This window comes from Pristis pectinata, chromosome 13 (genome assembly GCF_009764475.1).
Source record: "Pristis pectinata isolate sPriPec2 chromosome 13, sPriPec2.1.pri, whole genome shotgun sequence".
NCBI classification, from domain to species: domain Eukaryota; kingdom Metazoa; phylum Chordata; class Chondrichthyes; order Rhinopristiformes; family Pristidae; genus Pristis; species Pristis pectinata.
The window spans coordinates 8,814,274-8,835,597 of record NC_067417.1 but is presented as its reverse complement, the minus strand read 5'-3'; the positions used below and the strand labels follow the sequence as shown (position 1 = coordinate 8,835,597).

The following is a 21,324-nucleotide window of genomic DNA, read 5'->3' as shown; positions in this document are numbered from 1 at the left end:
GTGGTCTGTGTATGGAATGAGCTGCCAGAGGAAGTGGTTGAGGCAGGTACATTAACAACATTTGAATGGCATTTGGACAGGTACAGGTTTAGAGGGATATGGGCCAAACACTGGAAAAGGGCATCTTGGTCAGCATGGATGAGTTGGGCTGAAGGGCCTGTTTTCATGTTGTATTACTCATGTCTCTTTCTTTCCTCTCTTTCTTAACACCAATGAGTAGAGACTCAATCAACTCAACTTTTCTTTATGTTAACCCCTTCATCCTTGGAATCAACTGCTGAATTAACACCCTTCAGAAACAAGATAAGGAATTTCTTCAGCCAGAGGGTGGTGAATCTATGGAATCCGTTGCCACAGATAGCTGTGGAGGCCAAGTTGGATGTATTTAAGGCAGACATTGAATGGTTCTTGATTGGTAAAGGGGTTGAAGGTTATGGGGAGAAGGCAAGAGAATGGGTTTAAGAAAAAAATCAGCCATGATTGAATGGCGGAGCAGACTCGATGGGCCGAATGGTCTAATTCTGCTCATATACGTATCTTATTGTCTTATGGAGTGGTAGAATTCAAAGTTCTCCATGTTTGCTTTTGACGGGGTGCCAAATAAAATTATTCCCAGGCAGGGTAAGGGAATATTGCAGCATAATCTAGGAGATGTGTTGGAACAAAAGGATAAGTTTTGACAATGGAATGTTTTGCAAACGGAAAGCTAATCTCATCAGAAGTCACTTATCTGAAGGAAGAAGGGGTTGGATCACCAGAAATAACGATCGGGTCCTGGAAGTAACCCAAGGAAGCTGCTGTTTCCTTTTTTCCAGTCATTAGGATTCACCCGACATGGAGAAAATGGTTTTGGTGGATACTTTTTTTTACTGAACTTGCATGCTCTGTCTTGGGCTCCATATGTGTGTGTTATTAGCCATAGGGGAACAGAGTTCTTCCTGTTGGGTAGAGAGCACATCAGTTGCACAAACAGTGACTTTCACCAGGATTAGATCCAAAGAGCCATAATCCTTGGAAGAAAGATAGATAACCATTTCTATAACAATTGTTGCCTTCACTGAAGCCTGTCTCAATGCCTTACGGCCACTCTTGAAGTGCAGTCACCATTTGTAGCATCAGAAGCGGACACCTAATTTGAACTCATTGAGAGCCATTCAACGGCAAAGATCTGTTTCATTGATTTGTTCAAAGACACCAATGATACCTGCTTTGCTCTATCGTTGCATGGGATCCCTGAGAGAGCAGACCGGGCCTTGATCTAACATCTCACTTGGCGGATCATACCTGCAACAGTGTAGCCTTCCCTCAGTCTTCCATGGTGGGTCTCAGCCTGGATTATATGTTCAACTTGCTGGGCTGCTTTGAAGTCACAGTCTTCTGATTTAGAGACAAGATTGCTGGTGTCCAAACCACAACTATAGACCTTGATTTTGCCTAATTGATGTGACTGGAGGGAGTAGGATGTGTGTGCACCTGGCTCCATTGTCCTGTGATCTCTACTGTGAGGCATAGTGCATGCCTTGCTAAATCATGTACTCTGTATATCTTCTGAGAAACAATCAACAATCACAAATAGTTTACCTGCAACCTTCCAAAGGGTCTTCTTCTACTTCTTCCCGGGATATAGGTAGGTTAAGTGAATGGATGTAGAGCCGGTAAATGGACTATAATGTGGGAAAATGTGAAATTGGACAGTTACGGAGAAAGTGCAGTGCAGGCAAACAATAAGGTTCAAGGCCACTACGAGGTAGACTGTGAGGTCAAGCGTTCATCTTATCGTACTAGGGGACCATTCAATAGTCTTATAACAGCGGGTTAGAAGCTGTCCTTGAGCCTGGTGGTGCGTGCTTTTGTATCTTCTGCCCGATGGGAGGGGGAAGAAGAGAGAATGTCTGGGGTGGGTGGGATCCTTGATTATGTTGGCTGCTTTACCAAGGCAGTGAGAGGTAAAGACTCCATGGAGAGGAGGCTGGTTTCCTAGAAACTTGAGGCTCTCACCCCTCTTGAGCTCAGCACCGTTAACGTAAACAGGAGCGTGTGCACTGCCCCCCTTCTTGATGTCAATGACCAGCTCCTTTGCTTTGCTGATGAATGTTTGGCATCATTTCTATTTGCATCTTTCCAGTTCACCAACCCTCCTCCAGCAACATTTTGAACAATCCTTTGGTTCTGCCACACCACAAGCTGTGCTCGCCACCAATGTGGGAAAATCCAAAAGAACTGCAAATCTTGGACATCTCGGATAAAAGCAGAAAATGCTGGAAAAATTCAGCAGGTCAGACAGCATCCGATGTGACCTGACCAGCTGAGTATTTCCAGCATTTTATGTTATTATTCTCACCACCAATGGCCTTCATCTCCCTGGACGCCTGCTGCTTGACTTGGAATCTGCTGTTCCCACTGTCTCCACCCTCCCCACCACCCACCCCACACTTCCACTTAGGGTGAACTGTAACCATTTGTGAATGGTTTCACTCACTTTGGTGAACCACCAAATAGAAGTGTTTGAAAACCTGAATGCTTTTGATGGATTAAATAAGCGCAAAGTGCTTTACAGTCAATAACTGGTGATTTAAGGTTATTCTTAAAAGAGCCAGAGGCAAGGAAAGGAGAAATTGCTTTTATGCAGCGAACTGTTTGGTTCTGGAATGTGTTGCCTGAAGCAGATACAGTAGGAACTTCCAAAGGACATTTGCTATTTGTTTGAAAAGGAACAACTCGGAAGGCAAGTGGGGCAACTCTTTCAAGGAGTCACCACAGCTTTTACGGCATAAATGCATTATTACGCAGTTTTCCCACTGTCCAATGACACCCAGCAGAAAGGTGTGTACAAGTGAGTATCAGGTGAAATAGAATTTCCAAGTATCCAATCACCATACAGTGGTTGATGGTGTGGGCAAGTAATTGACAGTGACCAATTAACCACCCAACCTGCACACCTTTGGGATGTGGGAGGAAAATGGAGCACCCGGGGGTAACCCATGTCACAAGGAGAACGTGCAAACTCCACACAGCCAGCAACAGAGGTCAGGGTCAGCAGTCAAACCTGGGTCACTGGAGCTGTGAGGCAGCAGCCCTATAACTGCACTATTGTTCCCCTGGTATCTTTTGCCCAGAGTTTTACATCTGCATTCCCTCATTCTTAAACCACTCACTGATGAAATTCCTTCCTCTGTAAACCAGTCAGGATCTTATCTATCTCCATTAAATCTCTGGGCAGGCATGGTAGTGTAGCGGTTGTGTAACACTATTACAGTGCCAGCGACCCGGGTTCAATTCCAGCCACTGTCTGTAAGGAGTTTGTACATTCTCCCTGTGTGTGCGTGGGTTTCCTCCCGGTGCTCTGGTTTCCTCCCACATTTCAAAGACCTATGGGTTAGGAAGTTGTGGGCATGCTATGCTGGCACCGGAAGCATGGCAACACTTGCGGGCTGCCCCCAGAACACTCTACTCAAAAGATGTATGTCACTGTGTGTTTCGATGTACACGTGACAAATAAAAGATATCTAGTCATACCTGATCCCGTACCTGTCCTTTGTTCGCTTTCCTGCAGCAGTCTTCCTCCCATTTGAAGGTACAAAAAAAACCTCCGATAATCTGCAATGCAACAATTCAGAAATCCCGATAGTTCAGTATCCATTCATTTGGTTCCTTTCCAACCACAGGGTCCCCAGTTCCAACATTCCTTTACATTTATCTGGTTCACTAGAAAATGTATTAGAATGTTGTGCAAACTCTAAGAAAAGTGAATTAGAAGTGTTTTGGGGAACTAATTGAGGTAACATCTAGTAGTCCAGTGTGGCACCACTTGTCCCAAATTTACCAGATCATTGGAGCTTTACTGTGCTAGGGTCTTGAAGTTCATCAAGGCTCATTGAAGCTAACAGCCTGCCCTTGCTCTGTGATTTATATGTTGTGTCTGGCAATGGCCATTAGACCTCACATGTACAAAGGGCAGGAAGAGGAATGTCTTGATGACATCCATCCACCTTCTTCATGCACCTTGTAGGATGGAGCAGCCTAACCATATTGGGGATTGATGGCACAATGGCTTCATTATTTGGTTGGTAATCTAGGACCTGAGATTGGTACCAAGCATTCATATCATACCGTGGGGATAGGGGAATATAGAACTGGTTGCCTAATTAATTAAATGTGGAATTAAAAGCATGGTGACCCTGCTGGACTGTTGTAAAATCCCATCTAGTTCTCTCATCATAGAGTTATCCAGCATGGAAACAGGCCCTTCAACCCAGCTCCTCCATGCTGACCAAGTTGCCGACCTGAGCTAGTCCCATTTGCCTGCGTTTGGCCCATATCCCTCTAAATCTTTTTCCACCCATGTACTGGTCCAAATGTCTTTTAAACATTGTACCTGCCTCTACCTCTTCCTCTGGCAGCTTGTTCCATGTGTGAAAAAGTTGACCATCAGCTCCCTTTTAAGCCTTTCCCCTCTCACTTTAAACCTCTGCCCTCTAGTTTTTGACTCCCCTACCTTGGGGGGGGGGGGGGGTGGGGGAAAGAAAAGACTGTGATCATCCACCTTATCTATGCCCCTCATGGTCTTTTAAACCTCTGTAAGGTCATCCCTCAGCCGCCTTTGCAGGAGGAAATCTGACGAGCTGGGTTATATGTGACTCCAGCGCTGGTGCTTGTCTCCTCCCTGGAATGGCACAGTGAGGCACTTTGTTGAAGAATAAAACTGTCTGGAAGAAGGCAGCTCACGGCTGCGCTCTCAGGTCAACAAGGATGGTACCGTGACTGCCAGCCATGCCATCTTTGAACGAATAATGAAACAGAGTCGCTCACAAGGGCCACATCATTGGACAGTACCAAGAAGTATTGTCTGTCCCAAGGTAAAACCCTGAACTATCCCGATCGAGTGAACCAAATAAATGCCCATAACTATTAAATAAAATAGGGGAAAGTGGTTCATTCCTGCTACCACCTCACTTCCCGAAAGAGGTGCATGATAACCTTGGATAAATCCCCCTTGGCCCCCATAGAACTTATACAAGAGCTCACATGCATTATGGAACCTTTTCAATGGTTAATGTAGGATTCGTGTAGAAGGTCGGCACGGACTCGGTGGGATGAAGGGCCTGTTTCTGTGCCGGATCTCTCTATGCCCCAAGGACTAATCTTATGGCTAAATATCATTTGCTCGCTCACTGCCAGCATCGTAATCTGGACATGCCACTGTGCTAATTGGTGCCCTAGGAGCTGGCCTTCGAGTCGTGCTTGACCTCAGCAAGGAGCAAGCAGTGAGTGGCAGGGGCTGTGGACATTCAGCAAACACAAACCCACAACCCCCAGCCGCAGGAAATTCAAAATCCACTGGCCTGTCTGGCAATTCATCTTTTCAAAGCAGTCTTCTATATTGAAAAAATATGATAAAGATTTTAAACACGCCTGTTCAGGTTTCGGCTAAGAAGACATCAATGTGACAAGCCAATGTTGGTTTCCACCGCACTCCTGTTGAAGTCAGCTGCTGGGGAGGAGAGGATGGGTGCAGGGTTGGGGGAGAATATACCACGCTGTGTATTTATTACAGCCTGGAAATTGAACAGATGGAGGATCCTCTTATTCAAGTTAAAACTGGTTTCCTGCAGACTTTAATTATGGTGTTTTACTGTTGGAAGCAACTTCTGTTACAAAGTCAGAGCCAAACAATTTACCAAAGAGCAGAGCACTTCTTCCTTCCCAAGTAAAGTTGCTTTGTTCGCTGTTGCCTTGGCCCCAACTTGGAACTTCCCATTTTTAAAAAAAAAACAATTTTCATTATTATTGTTGCTACTGTTCTGTCGTGCAGCAGTGGGAGTTGGGACTGCGGGCTCTGTTCCTGCTACCACTGAAGCATAAAGCCTAGACTGGCTGTGGAATGGAAGTGATATGCACAGACCAGATGTTGAGTGTTCGAGCCCACAAAGCAACAATTAACACTTTGCACAGCTGCAGTGCATCACAGAATCGCAGAGGCGTTACAGCACAGGAAGAGGCCGTTCAGCCTATAGAGCCGATGCCAGCTCCCTGTTGAACAACCCCGTCAGTCCAATGTCTCTGCTCTTTCTCCAGAGCCTTGCAGATTATTTCATCTCCAGTGCCTATTCAACTCCGACCTGAAAACTCTGATTGATTCTGGTTCCACCTCACTTACAGGCAGTGAGATCCAGATCATAAGCACCCTCTCTGTGATAAAGAGCATATCCATAGAGCCGTAGTCATATGACATCGAAACAGGCCCTTCGGCCCACCAAATCCATGTTGACTATCAAGCACACTAATCCCAATTACTCTTCCTACATTGCTCTCAACTCTCCCCAGATTCTCCCGCTCACCTCCACACTAGAGGTAATTGACAGTGACCAATTAACCACCCAACCTGCACACCTTTGGGATGTGGGAGGAAAATGGAGCACCCGGGGGTAACTCATGTCACAAGGAGAACGTGCAAACTCCACACAGACAGCAACAGAGGTCAGAGTCAGCAGTCAAACCTGGGTCACTGGAGCTGTGAGGCAGCGGCCCTATAACTGCACTATTGTTCCCCTGGTATCTTTTGCCCAGAGTTTTACATCTGCATTCCCTCATTCTTAAACCACTCACTGATGAAACAAATTCCTTCCTCTGTAAACCAGTCATGATCTTGTCTATCTCCATTAAATCTCTGGGCAGGCATGGTAGTGTAGTGGTTAGCGTAACGCTATTACAGCGCCAGTGACCCGGGTTCAATTCTGGTCAATGTCTGTAAGGAGTTCGTACGTTCTCCCTGTGTCTGCGTGGGATTCCTCCGGGTGCTCCCACATTCCAAAAGACATATGGGTTAGGAAGTTGTGGGCGTGCTATGTTGGCTCCGGAAGTGTGGTGACACTTGCGGGCTGCCCCCAGAACACTCTACGCAAAAGATGCATTTCACTGTGTGTTTCGAAGTACGTGTGACTAATAAAGAAATCTTACCATCTGTACTTTGCTCCAAGGAGAACACCCCAGCTTCTCTGGTCTAACCTTGGACCTGAAATCTCTCTTCCTCCAGCACTAAAATCCTCCTCCTGGTGCCTTGGGTGGATGTTAAAGATCTCATGGTAGTGTTAAACAGAGGAGATTCCCCTGTTTCCAATTTATCCTTGGAGTGTGACATCGCTAAAAGCTAATCCTGATGCAGGGTTTCGACCCGAAACGTCGACAATTCCTCTCTCCCAACAGATGCTGCTCAACCTGCTGAGTCCCTCCAGCAGATTGTTTGCTGCTCCAGGTTCCAGCATCTGCAGTATCTTGTGTCTACATTGTCACATGGCTCTTGGCGTCAACTTGGTTACTGAGTTTGCAGATGACACTCAGATAGGTGGTGTAGTAGACAGTGAAGAACATTATCAAAAATTACAGGGGGATCTTGATCAGCTAGGTAAGTGGACTGAGGAATGGCAAATGGCTTTCAATTCAGATAAGTGTAAGGTGTTGTAGTTTGGAAACTCAATCCAGGGTAGGACTTTCATAGTGAATGGTGGGGCCCTGGGGAGTGTTGAATAACAGAGGGGCCTAGGAGTACAAGTACACAGTTTACGAAAGTGGCATCACAGGTAGACGGAGGTGAAGAAGGTGTTTTGCACGATGGTCTTCATGAGTCGGGGCATTAAGTCGAGGAATTGGGATGTAACGTTGCATGTGTACAAGATGTTGGTGAGGCTGCACTTGGAGTATTGTGTACAGGTTTCATCACCCTGTTATTGGAAAGACGTTATTGAACCGGAAAGAGTGCAAAGAAGATTTACGAGACTGTTGCCAGGACACAGAGCTTGGGTTATAGAGAGAGATATAGGCAGGCTAGGAATTATTCCTTAGAGCGTAGGAGATGGAGGAGTGAGATGTATAAAATCATGAGGGGCAAATATAAAGTGAATGCACACAGTCTTTATCTGAGGGAAGAGGAATCGAAAACCAGAGGGCATGGGTTTAAGACAAGAAAGGGAAGATTTAAAAGGGACCTGGGGGACAACAACTTCACGCAGAGGGTGGGGGGTACATGGAACGAGCTGCCAGAGGAAGTGGTTGAGGCAGGTACAATAACAACATTTAAAAGACATTTGGACAGGTACGTGGATAGGAAAGGTTTCGAGGGATGTGGTCCAAACGCAGCAAATGGGACTGGATTAGATGGGCATCTTGGTCAGCATGGACCAGTTGGGCTGAAGGGCCTGTTTCCGTGCTGTATGACTCTGTGACTTTATGACTCACCAATTTACTGAGCACAACCTAACAGCCATGTTTTCCTATGTTACAACACAAAAGTAATTCTAGTGCCTTAAAGGGTACTTCCTGTGGCTGTCAAAGGTGCCACTTCAGTGCATGTTCTTCCTTGTCCTAATGTCACTGGGACAGATGAATTTGAGAGTGCATTGGCCCTTGAACAGAAATACTGAAGACTATAACTTCCAGTCACCATATTTCTTAAGCAGACATAAGAGAATGCAGATGCTGGAATCTGGATCAAAAATCGAGCTGCTGGAGTGGATCAAAGGGTCAGGCTGCATCTGTGGAGGGAAATGAACAGTGGAAACCCAAAGCATCAACTGTCCATTTCCCTCCACAGATGCTGCTGACCCACTGAGTTCCTCCAGCAGCTCGTTTTATGCATCATATTTCTTACATTTGTCCTGTGTAGTTAATAAACAGAATCTATTGTTTGGGAATCACCCACGTAGAGTCATCCAGCATGGAAACAGGCCCTTCGGCCCGATTGGTCCATGCCGACCAAGATTCCCATCTAAGCCAGTCCCATTTACCCATGTTTGGCCCATACTTTAGTGGCAGGTTTAGGGTTTGGGTTTTATGCCTTTGCTTGAAGTTAACGGTAACTAGAACCTTGCATTCATTATCTATGTTTTATTTTCAGGTAAGTTAATCCCATGTCAAAGTTCTGCAGTGAGTTGATAAATTTCTGTTAACACCTGTCACCCTTTACTTTCCGACAAAGCTTCGGCATGATTCACGATGGGGAAGGGAATCCATGTCGGAAAACCGAAGGGAATATCATGTCACCGACCCTGGCCGGAAACAATGGGATCTTCTCGTGGTCTGTGTGCAGTAGGCAGTATCTCAACAGATTCCTCAGGTAGGTTCCACATGACATGTAGCAGAGCCTTTCATTTGTAATTAACCACCTTCTGATTTGATCTCTGTGGACAAACCATCTAGTCTGCTGTGAGAATCCAACTCCACGCAACTGCAACAACAACTTGCTTTTTTCAGTGGCCGCTCTAATGTAGCAAAGTGACACAGGGTGCTTCAGAGTCACATGATTGGACAATCGATGTCAAGCTATGGAAGGAGATATTAAAGTGGATGACCAAAACCGGCACAGTGCCACAGTCAGTAGAACTGCTGCCTCACAACTCCAGCGACCCAGGTTCAATCCTGACCTCGGGTGCTGTCTGTTGAAAAGTTGCATGTTCTCCCTGTGATCGCGTGGTGCTTTAATTTCCTTCCACGTCCCAAAGACGCACTGGTCAGTAGGTCAATTGCGTAGGTGAGTGGTAGGATCTGGGGGGAGTTGATGGGAATGTGGAAAGAATAAAATATGAGGGGCTTAGATGGGAGAGATAGTGTAGGATTAATGCAAACGGGTGATTGATGGTTCGCACAGTTCCATTGGGCCGGATGGCCTGTTTCCCTGCTGCTCAACTCTGTGACTGCTTGGTCAGAGACGTTGGAACTAAGGTGTATAATGCAGGAGGCTGAGAGGTACAAGAAGTTTAGAGACGGATTTCTCAGCAGCTAAAGTCACTGGCATCAGTGGTGGATCAGGATTGGCGTCGAGCTTGGAGGGTTTTACGTCTCCCATCCATGTACCCATTTAAATGTCTTTTGAATATTGTAATTGTATCCGCCTCTACCACTTCCTCTGGCAGCTTGTTCCACGTACCCACCACCCTCTGTGTGAAGAAGTTGCCCCTCAGATCCCCTTTAAATCTTTCCCCTCTCGCCCTAGATCTATGTCCTCCCCTACCCTGGGAAGAATACAGTGACTATCTCCCCTATCTAAGCCCCTCATAAATTTATCAACCTCCATAAGGTCACTTCCTCAGCTTTCATCACTCCCTTGAAAACAGTCCCAGCCTATCCAGTCTCTCCTTTTAACTCGAGCCCTCCAGTCCAGGCAACGCTCCTGAGAATCTTTTCTTCACCCTCTCTAGCTTGATCACGTCCTTCCTACAGTGTGACATCCAGAATTGTACACAGTAATCCAAGTGCGGCCCAACCAACAACTTGTACAGCTGGAACATGACATTCCACTCAGCTCTTTGGCTGATGAAAGTAATCATACAGCACACATTCTTCACCACCCTGTCTACCTGTGTTGCCCTTTTTATGGAACGGTGTACTTGTACCCCAAGGTCCCTCCATTCAGTAACACTTGCTAGGGCTTTGCCATTCACTGTGTATGTCCTGGCCTGGTTTAACTTGGGGATTGGGGTTATTAGCACAGGGCTCTTGCTAATTAGTCAAGTCAAGTCAATTTGAGTTTATTGTCATGTGCACAAGTATGGTGAGGTGCAGGTACAATGAAAAACTTGCTTGCAGCAGCATCACAGGCACATAGATTCAGATAACACAGAGAATATAAATTATACGTAAATTATACAAGGCAGTGAAGAGACTGTGAAGACCTTAGTGCAAATAATAGACACAATCAGAGACAAGTCCACGGTAGTGCAAGCGGTGGTCTGTAGTGTTCCGTTGCTGAGGTTGGGTTCAGGTTGTGCAGGTTGGTTCAAGAACCTGATGGTTGTAGGAGAGTAGCTGTTCCTGAACCTGGTGGTGTGGGACTTCAGGATTCCATACCTCCTGCCTGATGGTAGCAGTGAGAAGAGGACATGACCCAGATGGTGGGGATCCTTGATGATAGATGCCACCTTCTTGAGTCAGCACCTGTAGGTGCCGCCAATGGATGAACTGCAGCAGCTTTGTTTGTCCTTTGGTTTCACTCTCCTTTTCACAAGCCTGAAATATGTTTTGTTCACAGTACAGCTCAGGCTTCTTGCCTGGTCGATGAACCAAAGCAACAACACGAGTACCAGTACCCAACCCTGTTGCCAGGGCAGCTGTACGATGCCGACACGCAGTGCAAGTGGCAGTTTGGATCAAAGGCCAAGTTGTGCTCCCTCGACTTTGTGAAGGTACGTTTCTATCCACTCCTGTTCAACTACTTCCTGAATTTAATGTTTAAGAGTCAATGAAAGAAACTCTTTATCATTGATAGTTCCATCACTGGAACCTTGGAATGTAGGAGATTGAGGGGTGACCTTAAGGAGGTGTATAAAATCATGAGGGGTATAGATAGGGTGAATGCACAGAGTCTTATTCCCAGGGAAAGGGGAACTAAAAGCAAGAGGGCATAGGTTTAGGGTGGGAGGTGAAAGACTTGAGAGGGGCAACTACTTCATGCAGAAGATGGTCCGCATATGGACTGAGCTGCCAGAGGAAGTGGTTGAGGCAGGTACAATAACAACACTTAAAAGACATCTAGATATGTACACGGATAGGGGCTTAGAGGGATATGGGCCAACTGCAGGCAAATGGGACTAGCTTTGTGGGCACCATGGTTGGCATGGACAAGTTGGGCCAAAGGGCCTGTTTCCATGCTGTATTGCCCCATGACTTTATTGGGCATTGATGCAGGAATGTGGAATAATATAGCCCTTTTAAGCTACTTATATCATTCAGTTATAACCTAGAGTTATAGTCAGAGAGTCATTCAGCAATGGAAACAGGCTTTTCAGTCCATGCCAATTATCAAGCACCTTTGACTAGTGCCTGAGATCTGTACCCTTGATACAGAGATATGGGTTCAAATCCTATCACAGCAACTAAGGAATTTAACTTCCAGTAATTAAATAAGTGTGGAATTTAAAAATAAGTAGTCTCAATAATGACAACTACAGATTGTCCTAAAAATGTACCTAGTTCACTAATATCCTCCAGGGAAGGAAATCTGTTTTCCTCCCCATCTTGCCTATCTGTGATTCAAGATCACTACTGTGGTTGATGCTTAATCGCCTCCTTAGTTCAGGGGCAATTATGGATGGGTAACAAATGCTAATATTGCCAGTGCATGGATGAAAAAAGAGATCTTGATCAATCTGAAGCAAACTATCTGCTGGAGGAACTCAGCAGGTCGAGCAGCATCTGTGTTGGGGGTGGGGGGGCGAGGGAATTGTCGACAAAGTCCTGATGTAGGGTTTCGACCTGAGACGTCGTCAACTCCTTTCCCTCCACAGATGCTGCTCTACCTGCTGAGTTCCTTCAGCAGATTGTTGCTCCAGAATGCCAGCATTTGCAGCCTCTTGTGTCTCCATTAATCAATCTGGTGTTAGCCGGCGTAAGAAGAGAAAATGCAAGAATAATCACCAGGTCTCTCAACGTCTGAGGAGAGAGAATAAGAGTTAATGTTTCAAATTGGTGTCCTTTCATCAGTGCTGGGACTGCTGACAAAGCTCTCAGTCACTCTGTTTCACTTCTGTTCTGAACCCTTCTCTTCTGACCCAGAGCAAGGGTAGACTCCCCTTGTCCTCACTCCACCCCTTAGACTCTATCTTCAACTGATTATTCTCCTTACTTTCTGGCACCTTCAACGTGAGTCCATCAACAGATGCATCTTGCCAATCCCTCCTGATTCACCAGTCCTAAGTGATCACTCCTTCTGCAGTTCTCTGCTTCTTTCTTTCCTCTCCACCAATCCTCATCGAGCAGCTGTAGGGGATGCAACTCCTGCCTTCCCTTTCTACCAGCCAGGGACCCAAACCCTCCTTCCAGGTGAAGAGCGATTCACTTGCTCTTCCTCCAGTATAGTGTACTGCATTCAGTACTCACAATGTGATCTCCTCTCTGCTGGAGCATTAGGGTTAGATTGTGTGACTGCTTTGCCGAACACACCATGAGGACAACCCTGAGCTTCCAATTGCCTCTCACCTTGTTCCTCCATCCTATCCAGACTCTGACCACTCTTTGGGCATTTCAATAAATGTCTTCAAGTCAGGTTCCCTAAGAAGATAAGGTAAGGTTTCTTTATTAGTCACATGTACATCGAAACACACAGTGAAATACATCTTTTTTTGCGTAGAGTGTTCTGGGGACAGCCCGCAAGTGTTGCCACACTTCCAGCGCCAACATAGCATGCCCACAACTTCCTAACCCGTACATCTTTGGAATGTGGGAGGAAACCGGAGCACCCGGAGGAAATGCACGCAGACACGGGGAGAACGTACAAACTCCTTACAGGCAGCGACCGGAATTGAATCTGGGTCGCTGGTGCTGTTATAGTGTTATGCTAACTGCTAAACTGTGCTTGTTGAATGAGGTTTGAGTCTGTTGCTGGGTATTGTGATGGAACCAATCACTGGGTAATCCTGTGGGATCTAGGAAGGTACCTGGCTGTTTTTTTTTACTGTCACTTCCTCTCACCTGGTGTTGGTACAGGAGCTGCCATCAGCTTTATTGTCCCTGGGTTGGAAATAAACTCAAGTATTTTTCATTGTACTGAATGTAATTGGTGGTATGTTCACCCATCTGTGTGTCTGTACATGTATGCTTGTGTGGTGTTGTGTGTGCATGTGTTTAATTGTGACCTTGCATGTACATGTGTTCGTGAGTGCATGCGTGTGCATTTGCATATGTGTGCAGAGCTATGCACATGTGTCAGTGTACATGTGTGCGCTAATAAATGTACCAGTGTGTATGCATGTGTCTGTCTGTCACACACTTGCAGACCCTTACGGTACGGATTTACCAGTGGCTGATGCTCAATCCAGGTGTCCAGCAGGCAGTAGTGGGCATCCTTGGAACCATGTTCTGTTGGGGAATCTTTGCCAGGCAGTGGCCCAGTTGAGTGAGAAAAGTTGTGCCGAGACAACAGCCATTTTATGGTCATGGATGGAGGTTTGTACAACAACAAGTTGAGCAACAGTGAATTATTGATCAGCTTGCCTTGACTGGTGTTTGATTGGCCATTCATGTGTTATAGAGTCATAGAGCAATACAGCACGGATACAGGCCCTTTGGCCCAACCAGTCCATGCCGACCACTGTGCCCACCCATCCAGTTCCAGTTTCCTGCATTCAGCCCATATCCCTCCAAGCCCCACCCCTCCATGTACCTATCCAAGTGCTTCTTAAATGATACTATTGTACCTGCCTCAACCACTTCCTCTGGCAGCTCGTTCCATGTACTCACCACCCTCTGCATGAAAAGGTTGCCCCTCAAATCCCTTTTAAATCTTTCCCCTCTCACCCTAAATCTATGCCCCCTAGTTTTGGACTCCCCTCCCCGGGGAGAAGACTGTTACCGTCCACCTTATTTATGCCCCTCATGATTTTATAAACCTCTGAAAGGTCACCCCTCATTCTCCTACACCAAGGAATAAAGACCTAGCCCGGCCAACCTCTCCCAATAACTTAGGCTCTCTGGTCCTCCTAACATCCTCGTGTTGGCACAGTTCAAGTTGTAAGCAGCTTGCAGGGAGCGCCTGATTTATATCTCAGTAACTACGTTTGACTTGATGAGGGTATAATTCGAATGCAATGAACCACTCAGCTAGAAAAACTCATTTACCCCGTTAAGCTCACTCTGCCCGCGGGCTGTGTGCACCCGGCTGAGACTCCATCTTCTCCCCTCGGCAGAGAGGTTCCCTTGGCCATGAAACAGAGGCAATTGTGATGTTTGCGTTAAAGAAGCACTTTCCACATCATCAGGACATCCTTAACGACTGCTTTCTTTGGTTAGTGTTACTTGAGTATTGGATGGTGCCCTGCTTTTTAAAAAAACAAACATTGCTTTAGGATATTTTGGCTTTGCCTAACTTTGGGAGGAGTTTGCATTGATGCTTCAGATTAAAAGCTCATTCAAAACGCAGTGTCTCCAACAATGCTGTGTTCAAGTTTATTGTCTTGGGCATACATACCCAGGGTATAAATGCCATGAAAATTAGCTTTTTACAGTAGCAACACAGTACTTTACAAACATGACAAACATAAATTACACAACCTTAAATTAACATAAAGAATACATAATTTACACAACAAAATAAACAAAACTAAACACAACAACATTAGTGCAAATTGAGGAAAGTATAATCCAAAGTAGAATTAGGGTTTTCATGCCAGTTCAAGAACCTGATGGCAGTGGGGAAGAAGCTGTCGTTGAACCTTGAGGTGTGGGTCTTTAGGCTTCTGTACCTCCTGCCTGATGGCATTCCCCCAGCATTAAATTGGAGGGGCAGCCTACATTACAAAAAAGTTAAGGTCGAGTTGATTGTCATATGCACAAGTACATGTATGCACAGGTGCAATGAAAAACTTGCACATAGCATCATAAAAGCAGCAAGAAAATCATAAATTATACACTATATTTACAAGAAAAAAAACCCAATTAGAACAAAGAAAAGTCCAATGTAGTGCAAAGTGGTCATAATGTTACTATACTGAGGTAGTGATCAGGGTTGTGCTGGTTGGTTCAAGAAATGAATGGTTGAAGGGAAGGAGCTGTTCTTGAACCTGATGGTGTGGGACTTCAGGCTTCTGTACCTCCTGCCCAATGGTAGCTGCAAGAAGGTGGCATGTCCTGGATGGTGGGGATCATTGATGGCAGATGTTGCCTTCTTGAGGCAGCGCCTCATGTAGATACTTCCGCTGGTGAGGTGGGATGTGCCCGTGATGTATTGGGCTGAGTCCATTACTCTCTGCAGCTTTTTACATTCCTGCACATTTGAATTATCTTACTAGATCATGATGCAAGCAGTCAGGATACTTTCAACAGTACATCTGTTTGTAAGAGTGTTCAGTGACAAGCCAAACATCCTTAACCTCCTGAGAAAGTAGATGCTGGCGCACCTTCCTTGTGATTGCATCTATGTGCTGGGCCCAGGACAGAGACTAAGTCCTGGATGGGGATTTGAACCTGTAACTTACTCGATCAAGCAACAAGCATAGCACCACTGAGCCGGGTTCAGTGGAACATGTGTTGCTAATAGTATATTGAGTGTAAGGCTTTGAAGTGAACCTCAAGAAATCTTTGCAGCCTCTTTGTAGTTCTTGGGAATCTCATGTCAATCTTTGGCAAACTGATAGTGCAAAGACCGCCTATTTTTTCCCTGTTTTAAAAGTACTTTAGCCAGCTCACAGCTGATTAAGCCCCAGCAATGTCAAGTGACCACACTAAGTTTAATGAGCAGTCAAACGTCCAAGTTTCACAGTACGAAGCGAATGGGTTTTGTTTTAACACTGATTGCTCAGTGAGATAGGCTTTGACAGAATGACTTTTCAAACTGTGCCATTGTTGCCCGCTTTAATGAGGAACGCTGCCGGCAGTGGCAAAACGCCAGCTGTTGGTTTGGTGCCAGACCACGGGGTTCAGTTAAAGCATCACTTTATCCAAAGTCTGTGGACAGATTGATTTCCATTCCTTTGAGAACAAGTGGGTTAGGTTTGTAAATATGAAGCTAAGATTTTGCCAGCCCTTTCTTGATTGAAGGGAAGAGAACAAAGAAAGGGCTTATATTTATACAGCACTTTTTATGCCTTCAGGACACCCTGAAGCACTTCACAGTCAATGGAATACTTTTTTGAAGTGCGTTCACCGTGCCAGTAGAGAAAAAAAAGGCAGCTAATGTGTGCTCAGCGAGATCCCACAGACTGCCTTTATTGGCCGAGGCATAGAATGCAAAAGCAAAGAGATCGTGTTAGAATGGATAGAATATCAGTTAGTCCACAGTTAGAGTATTGTGTACAGTTCTGTCACTGCACGACAAGAAGGATGTGACAGAGAGGGAGCAGGAGAGGTGTACAAGGACTTTGCCAGGGCCAGGTAATTAGTTATGAGGAGAGATGTTTCGGCTGGAGTTGTTTTCTTCAGGGCAAAGTAGTGCTGAGGACAGATTTAACTAATTATGAGGGCCCTATACAGGGTGATCTGGGAGGATCTCTTTCCCTTAGCAGAGCAGTCAGTAACCAGAAGCAACACACACCAAATGGTGGAGGAACTCGGCAGGTCAGGCAGCATCTATGGAGGGAAATAAACAGTCGTTGTTTGGGTCAAGACCCTTCATCATCCTGGTGAAGGACTCCTAATGAAGGGTCTCGACCGGAAACATTGACTGTTTATTTCCCTCCATAGATGCTGCCTGACCTGTTGACTTCCTCCGTCATTTTGTGTGTGTTGCTTCAGATTCCAGCATCTGCAGAATCTCTTGCGTCTCATAGGTCAGTAACCAGAGGTGACATTGGTTTAAGTGCATTGGAAGATGGATTGGAGGGGTGTTGAGGAAAGCTTCCTTCACTCAGTGAGCGTTGGGGGTTCACGAATTCATGGCTAAAAGGGTAATGGAGGGAGATCGACCACTCACCACATTTAAGAAGTCACCATACCTGCAGAGATTACGACCAAGATCTGGGAAGTGGGATTAATTGTAAATCTATTTTTTGCCAACATGGACAGAGTGAACTGAATTGCTTACACTCTGTGCTATAACTTGCAACAAATAACCAAACACTCTATTTCAGTGACATTGGTTGAAAGATTAATATTGGTCAGGGCATCGAGGGATTTCCAATTAATATGGTTTACACAGTTACATTAAAAATAGGTAAATTGGTTTATTATTGTCACATATACCAAGGTACAGTAAAAAAAATCTTTGTTTTACATGCCATCCATACAGATCATTTTATCACATCAGCACATTGAGGCAGTACAAGGGAAAAGCAATAACAGAATGCAGAATAAAGTGTTACAGTTACAGAGAAAGTGCAGTGCAGGCAGACAATAAGGTGCAAGGCCATAACAAGGTAGATTGTGAGGTCAAGAGTCCATTTTATCGTACTAGTTCAATAGTCTTAAAACAGCAGGATAGAAGCTGTCCTTGAGCCTGGTGGTATGTGCTTTAAAGCTTTTGAATCTTCTGTCTGATGGGAGGAGTGAGCAGAGAGAATCTCCAGGGTGGGTGGGGTCTTTGATTACGTTGGCTGCTTTACCGAGGCAGCGAGAAGTGTGGACAAGAGTCCGTGGAGGGGAAGCTGGTTTCCATGATGTGCTGGGCTGTGTCCACAACTCTGCAAATTCTTGTGGTCTCAGGCAGAGCAGTTGCCATCCCAAGCCATGATGCATCCGGATAGGATGCTTTCTATGGTTCATCGATAAAAATTGGTGAGGGTCAAAGGGGACTTGCTGAATTTCTTCAGCCTCCCAGATTGACGTGTCTGATCTAATGTAACTGTATAATCCATTTTAAATTACAAATTGCACTGAGACTATTATTGTGGAATCTTTATAGTCCAGTTGAGAAGCAAGACAGAGCCCTATATGGGTTGTTTTACTCACACCTTGTGATTTGAAAAGCATGCCGATACAAGTACGCTGATTGGCAACATGCTTTGAATTAACACACAAGAATAGGGTTGTGATGTCTCCATGCCCTAGTTGACATTATTTCCACTGAATCTCTCATTCGCTCTTTTGTAACATGTACATAAGCAACATTACTAGCAACCATTTTACATGCTATAGCAACATGTGAAAAGATTCACAACAACTTTCTCGGAATTTAATCTGAAAAGGATTACTTAAGAATGCCATCCCAAAATTCCTTAACCTTTATACGTCTGGCAGATGTAGGAGAATTCAATTTCCCTCGAACATATGCTATTATTACAAGATCGGCTCATAATACCACAAGTCAGTTTGTTGCCAAAGTATTAAACTGCTGTTGTAAGTAAGCACTTTAAATTATAAACAAACCTTTATTCATGTTCAGCGTTCCCACATTTCCCTTTTGTGTTTCTTTGTTTTTTCAAGCTAGTCCCAAAACTTTATTTCTGTCCAAGATACTGCAGATGCTGGAAATCAGAAATAAAGCAGAAACCCTGGAAAGGCATATAAATTCATGCAGCATCTGTGCAGCAAAAACACCGTTAATGATTCAGGTGGATGACCTTTCAGTTGAGACACTGACCTGAAATCTTAACTGTTTCTTTCCCCGCAGATGCTGCCCAATGTGTCCAATCTGATGTAACTGTGTTACATCCATCTTAAGTTATAGAGTCAAAGAGTAATAGAGCATGGAAACAGGCCGTGAAACATCGATCATCTCTCTGCCTCCACAGATGCTCCCTGACCCACTGAGATCCTCCAACAGTTTGTTTTTCTCCTTTAACTGAACTTGTCCATGAAGAGCAGGACCAGGTCCCATCCGGATTCCTGTTTCACACTCAATACTAACTGAACTCAACCAGCAGGAAAAGTCCCGGTCTGGTTGGATGTCCATTTAACACTCAATTTTTAACCAAACCAGTCTGACAAAAATGGTATTGGTTTATTATTGTCACTTGTACCAAGGTACAGTGAAAAACTTGTCTTGCATACCGATCGTACAGGTCAAGTCATTACACAGTGCAGTTACATTGGGTTAGTACAGAGTGCATTGATGTAGTACAGGTAAAAACAATAACAGTACAGAGTAAAGTGTCACAGCTACAGAGAAAGTGCAGTGCAATAAGGTGCAAGGTCATAACAAGGTAGATCGTGAGGTCAGAGTCCATCTCATCATACAAGGGAACCGTTCAATAGTATTATCACAGTGGGGTAGAAGCTGTCCTTGAGCCTGGTGGTATGTGCCCTCAGGTTCCTGTATCTTCTACCTGATGGAAGAGGAGAGAAGAGAGAATGACTTGGGTGGGGGGTCTTTGATGATGCTAGCTGCTTCGCCAAGCCAGCGAGAGGTAAAGACAGAGTCCATGGAGGGGAGGCTGACTTCCATGATGCCTTGGACTCTGTCCACAACTCTCTGCAGTTTCTTGTGGTTCTGGGCAGAGCAGTTGCCATACCGAGCCATGATGCATCCAGATAGGATGCTTTCTATGGTGCATCGATAAAAGTTGGTGAGTGTCAAAGGGGACATACCGAATTTCTTTAGCCTCCTGAGGAAGTAGAGGCTAAAAAAATTGGGTGGGGCAAGTTCTGGGCTGAATGTCTGTTTGGCATTCCACTGGCTTCAATGGGAAATAAACTAGAGCAATGTGAAGAGGCCACGTGACCACGGGTTGATTTGACAGTCTCTGCAAGATTCCAGACATGGGAACTGCACTTGACCCAGCGAGCTCCTCTACGCCCTCTGCCTGACCCAGATTAGAACTAAAGGTACCAAAGCAAAATTTAGTGGATAGTGAAAACCTGAGATGAATCACTGAAGATACCAGAAATAGTCGGCAGGACTGACAGCATCCATGCAAAGAGAAAGAGTTAATGTTCCAATTCATATGGAGCATGGAAACAGGCCCTTTGGCCCATTGAATACATGCCCTCTTATCAATTACCCGATTGCACTGATTCTATTTTATTGTCCTCCCATCAGCTCTCCCTGGATTCTACCACTCACCTACACACTGGTAATTTACAGCAGCCAATTAACCTACCAACCCGCACGTCTTTGAGTTGTGGGAGGAAACCCATATGGTCACAGGGAGGACTTGCAAATTTTACAAAGACAGCACCAGGGGTCAGGATTGAACCTGGGTCACTGGAGCTGAGGGGTTGTTGGTACTTTAGGGGATACTGGCACAGATTTTCCCCTGCCCTGAGGTTGCCTTTGCTCTGGACTGGTCTCTTCCTTACATGTGATCATCTGCAGGGATGCTGGTCCAAGGTAAGTGTTGAAGGGCTTCTTAGTGTGAGACCAAGGGCAGCATGGGGACTCTACCAGGATCAGCGGCACTCACAGAACGGCTAGGACAGTCAGCAAACTTCAGGCTGACCAGTCGTCAATCCTGCCATTTAGATAAAATGCAAACATCTTTGACATCACAAGATCACAAGACAAAGGAGCAGAAGTAGGCCATTCAGCCTATTGAGTCTGCTCTGCTACCTCACCATGAGCTAAACTATTCCCATCTGGCCCCAATTTGACTAATTAGATACCTATCAATCTCCTCCTTAAACACCCTTAATGACATTCAGGAACATTCGAAAGGACTTAAAAGCAGTCAAAAAATTAGTTCAGTAAAGTTGAAAGACCACAAACATACATTTTAAAACATATTAACTTATTTAAATGAAATAAAACTCTTCTCTCCTGCTCTCTTCAACGGGATTTCTGTGAGACCCTCCCTCACTGCTCTCCGTCTGTGATTTCTACTGCTCTCTTGCTTTTCGACCACGTTCTCAGGCAGACTCACCACCACAGCCACGTGTCCTTCCTTGGTGATGAATTCTCCAATTTCAGGTAACCTGCTCCCCCTCTGCCCCTTTCCTCTCTCCTCCTGATCGACCCAGTTCCTCCTACAC

At 45.3% G+C, this 21,324-nt stretch overlaps 1 protein-coding gene across 1 annotated transcript in view; it reads left to right on the top strand.

Annotated features, from left to right (window-relative positions):
• The window catches only part of adamts18 (ADAM metallopeptidase with thrombospondin type 1 motif, 18), a 242,553-nt gene that overhangs the window by 121,052 nt on the left and 100,177 nt on the right, over window positions 1-21,324 (top strand). The window contains 2 exon segments of the mRNA XM_052028680.1: window positions 8,972-9,109; window positions 11,021-11,174. Of these exon segments, the coding sequence (XP_051884640.1) occupies window positions 8,972-9,109; window positions 11,021-11,174 (292 nt within the window).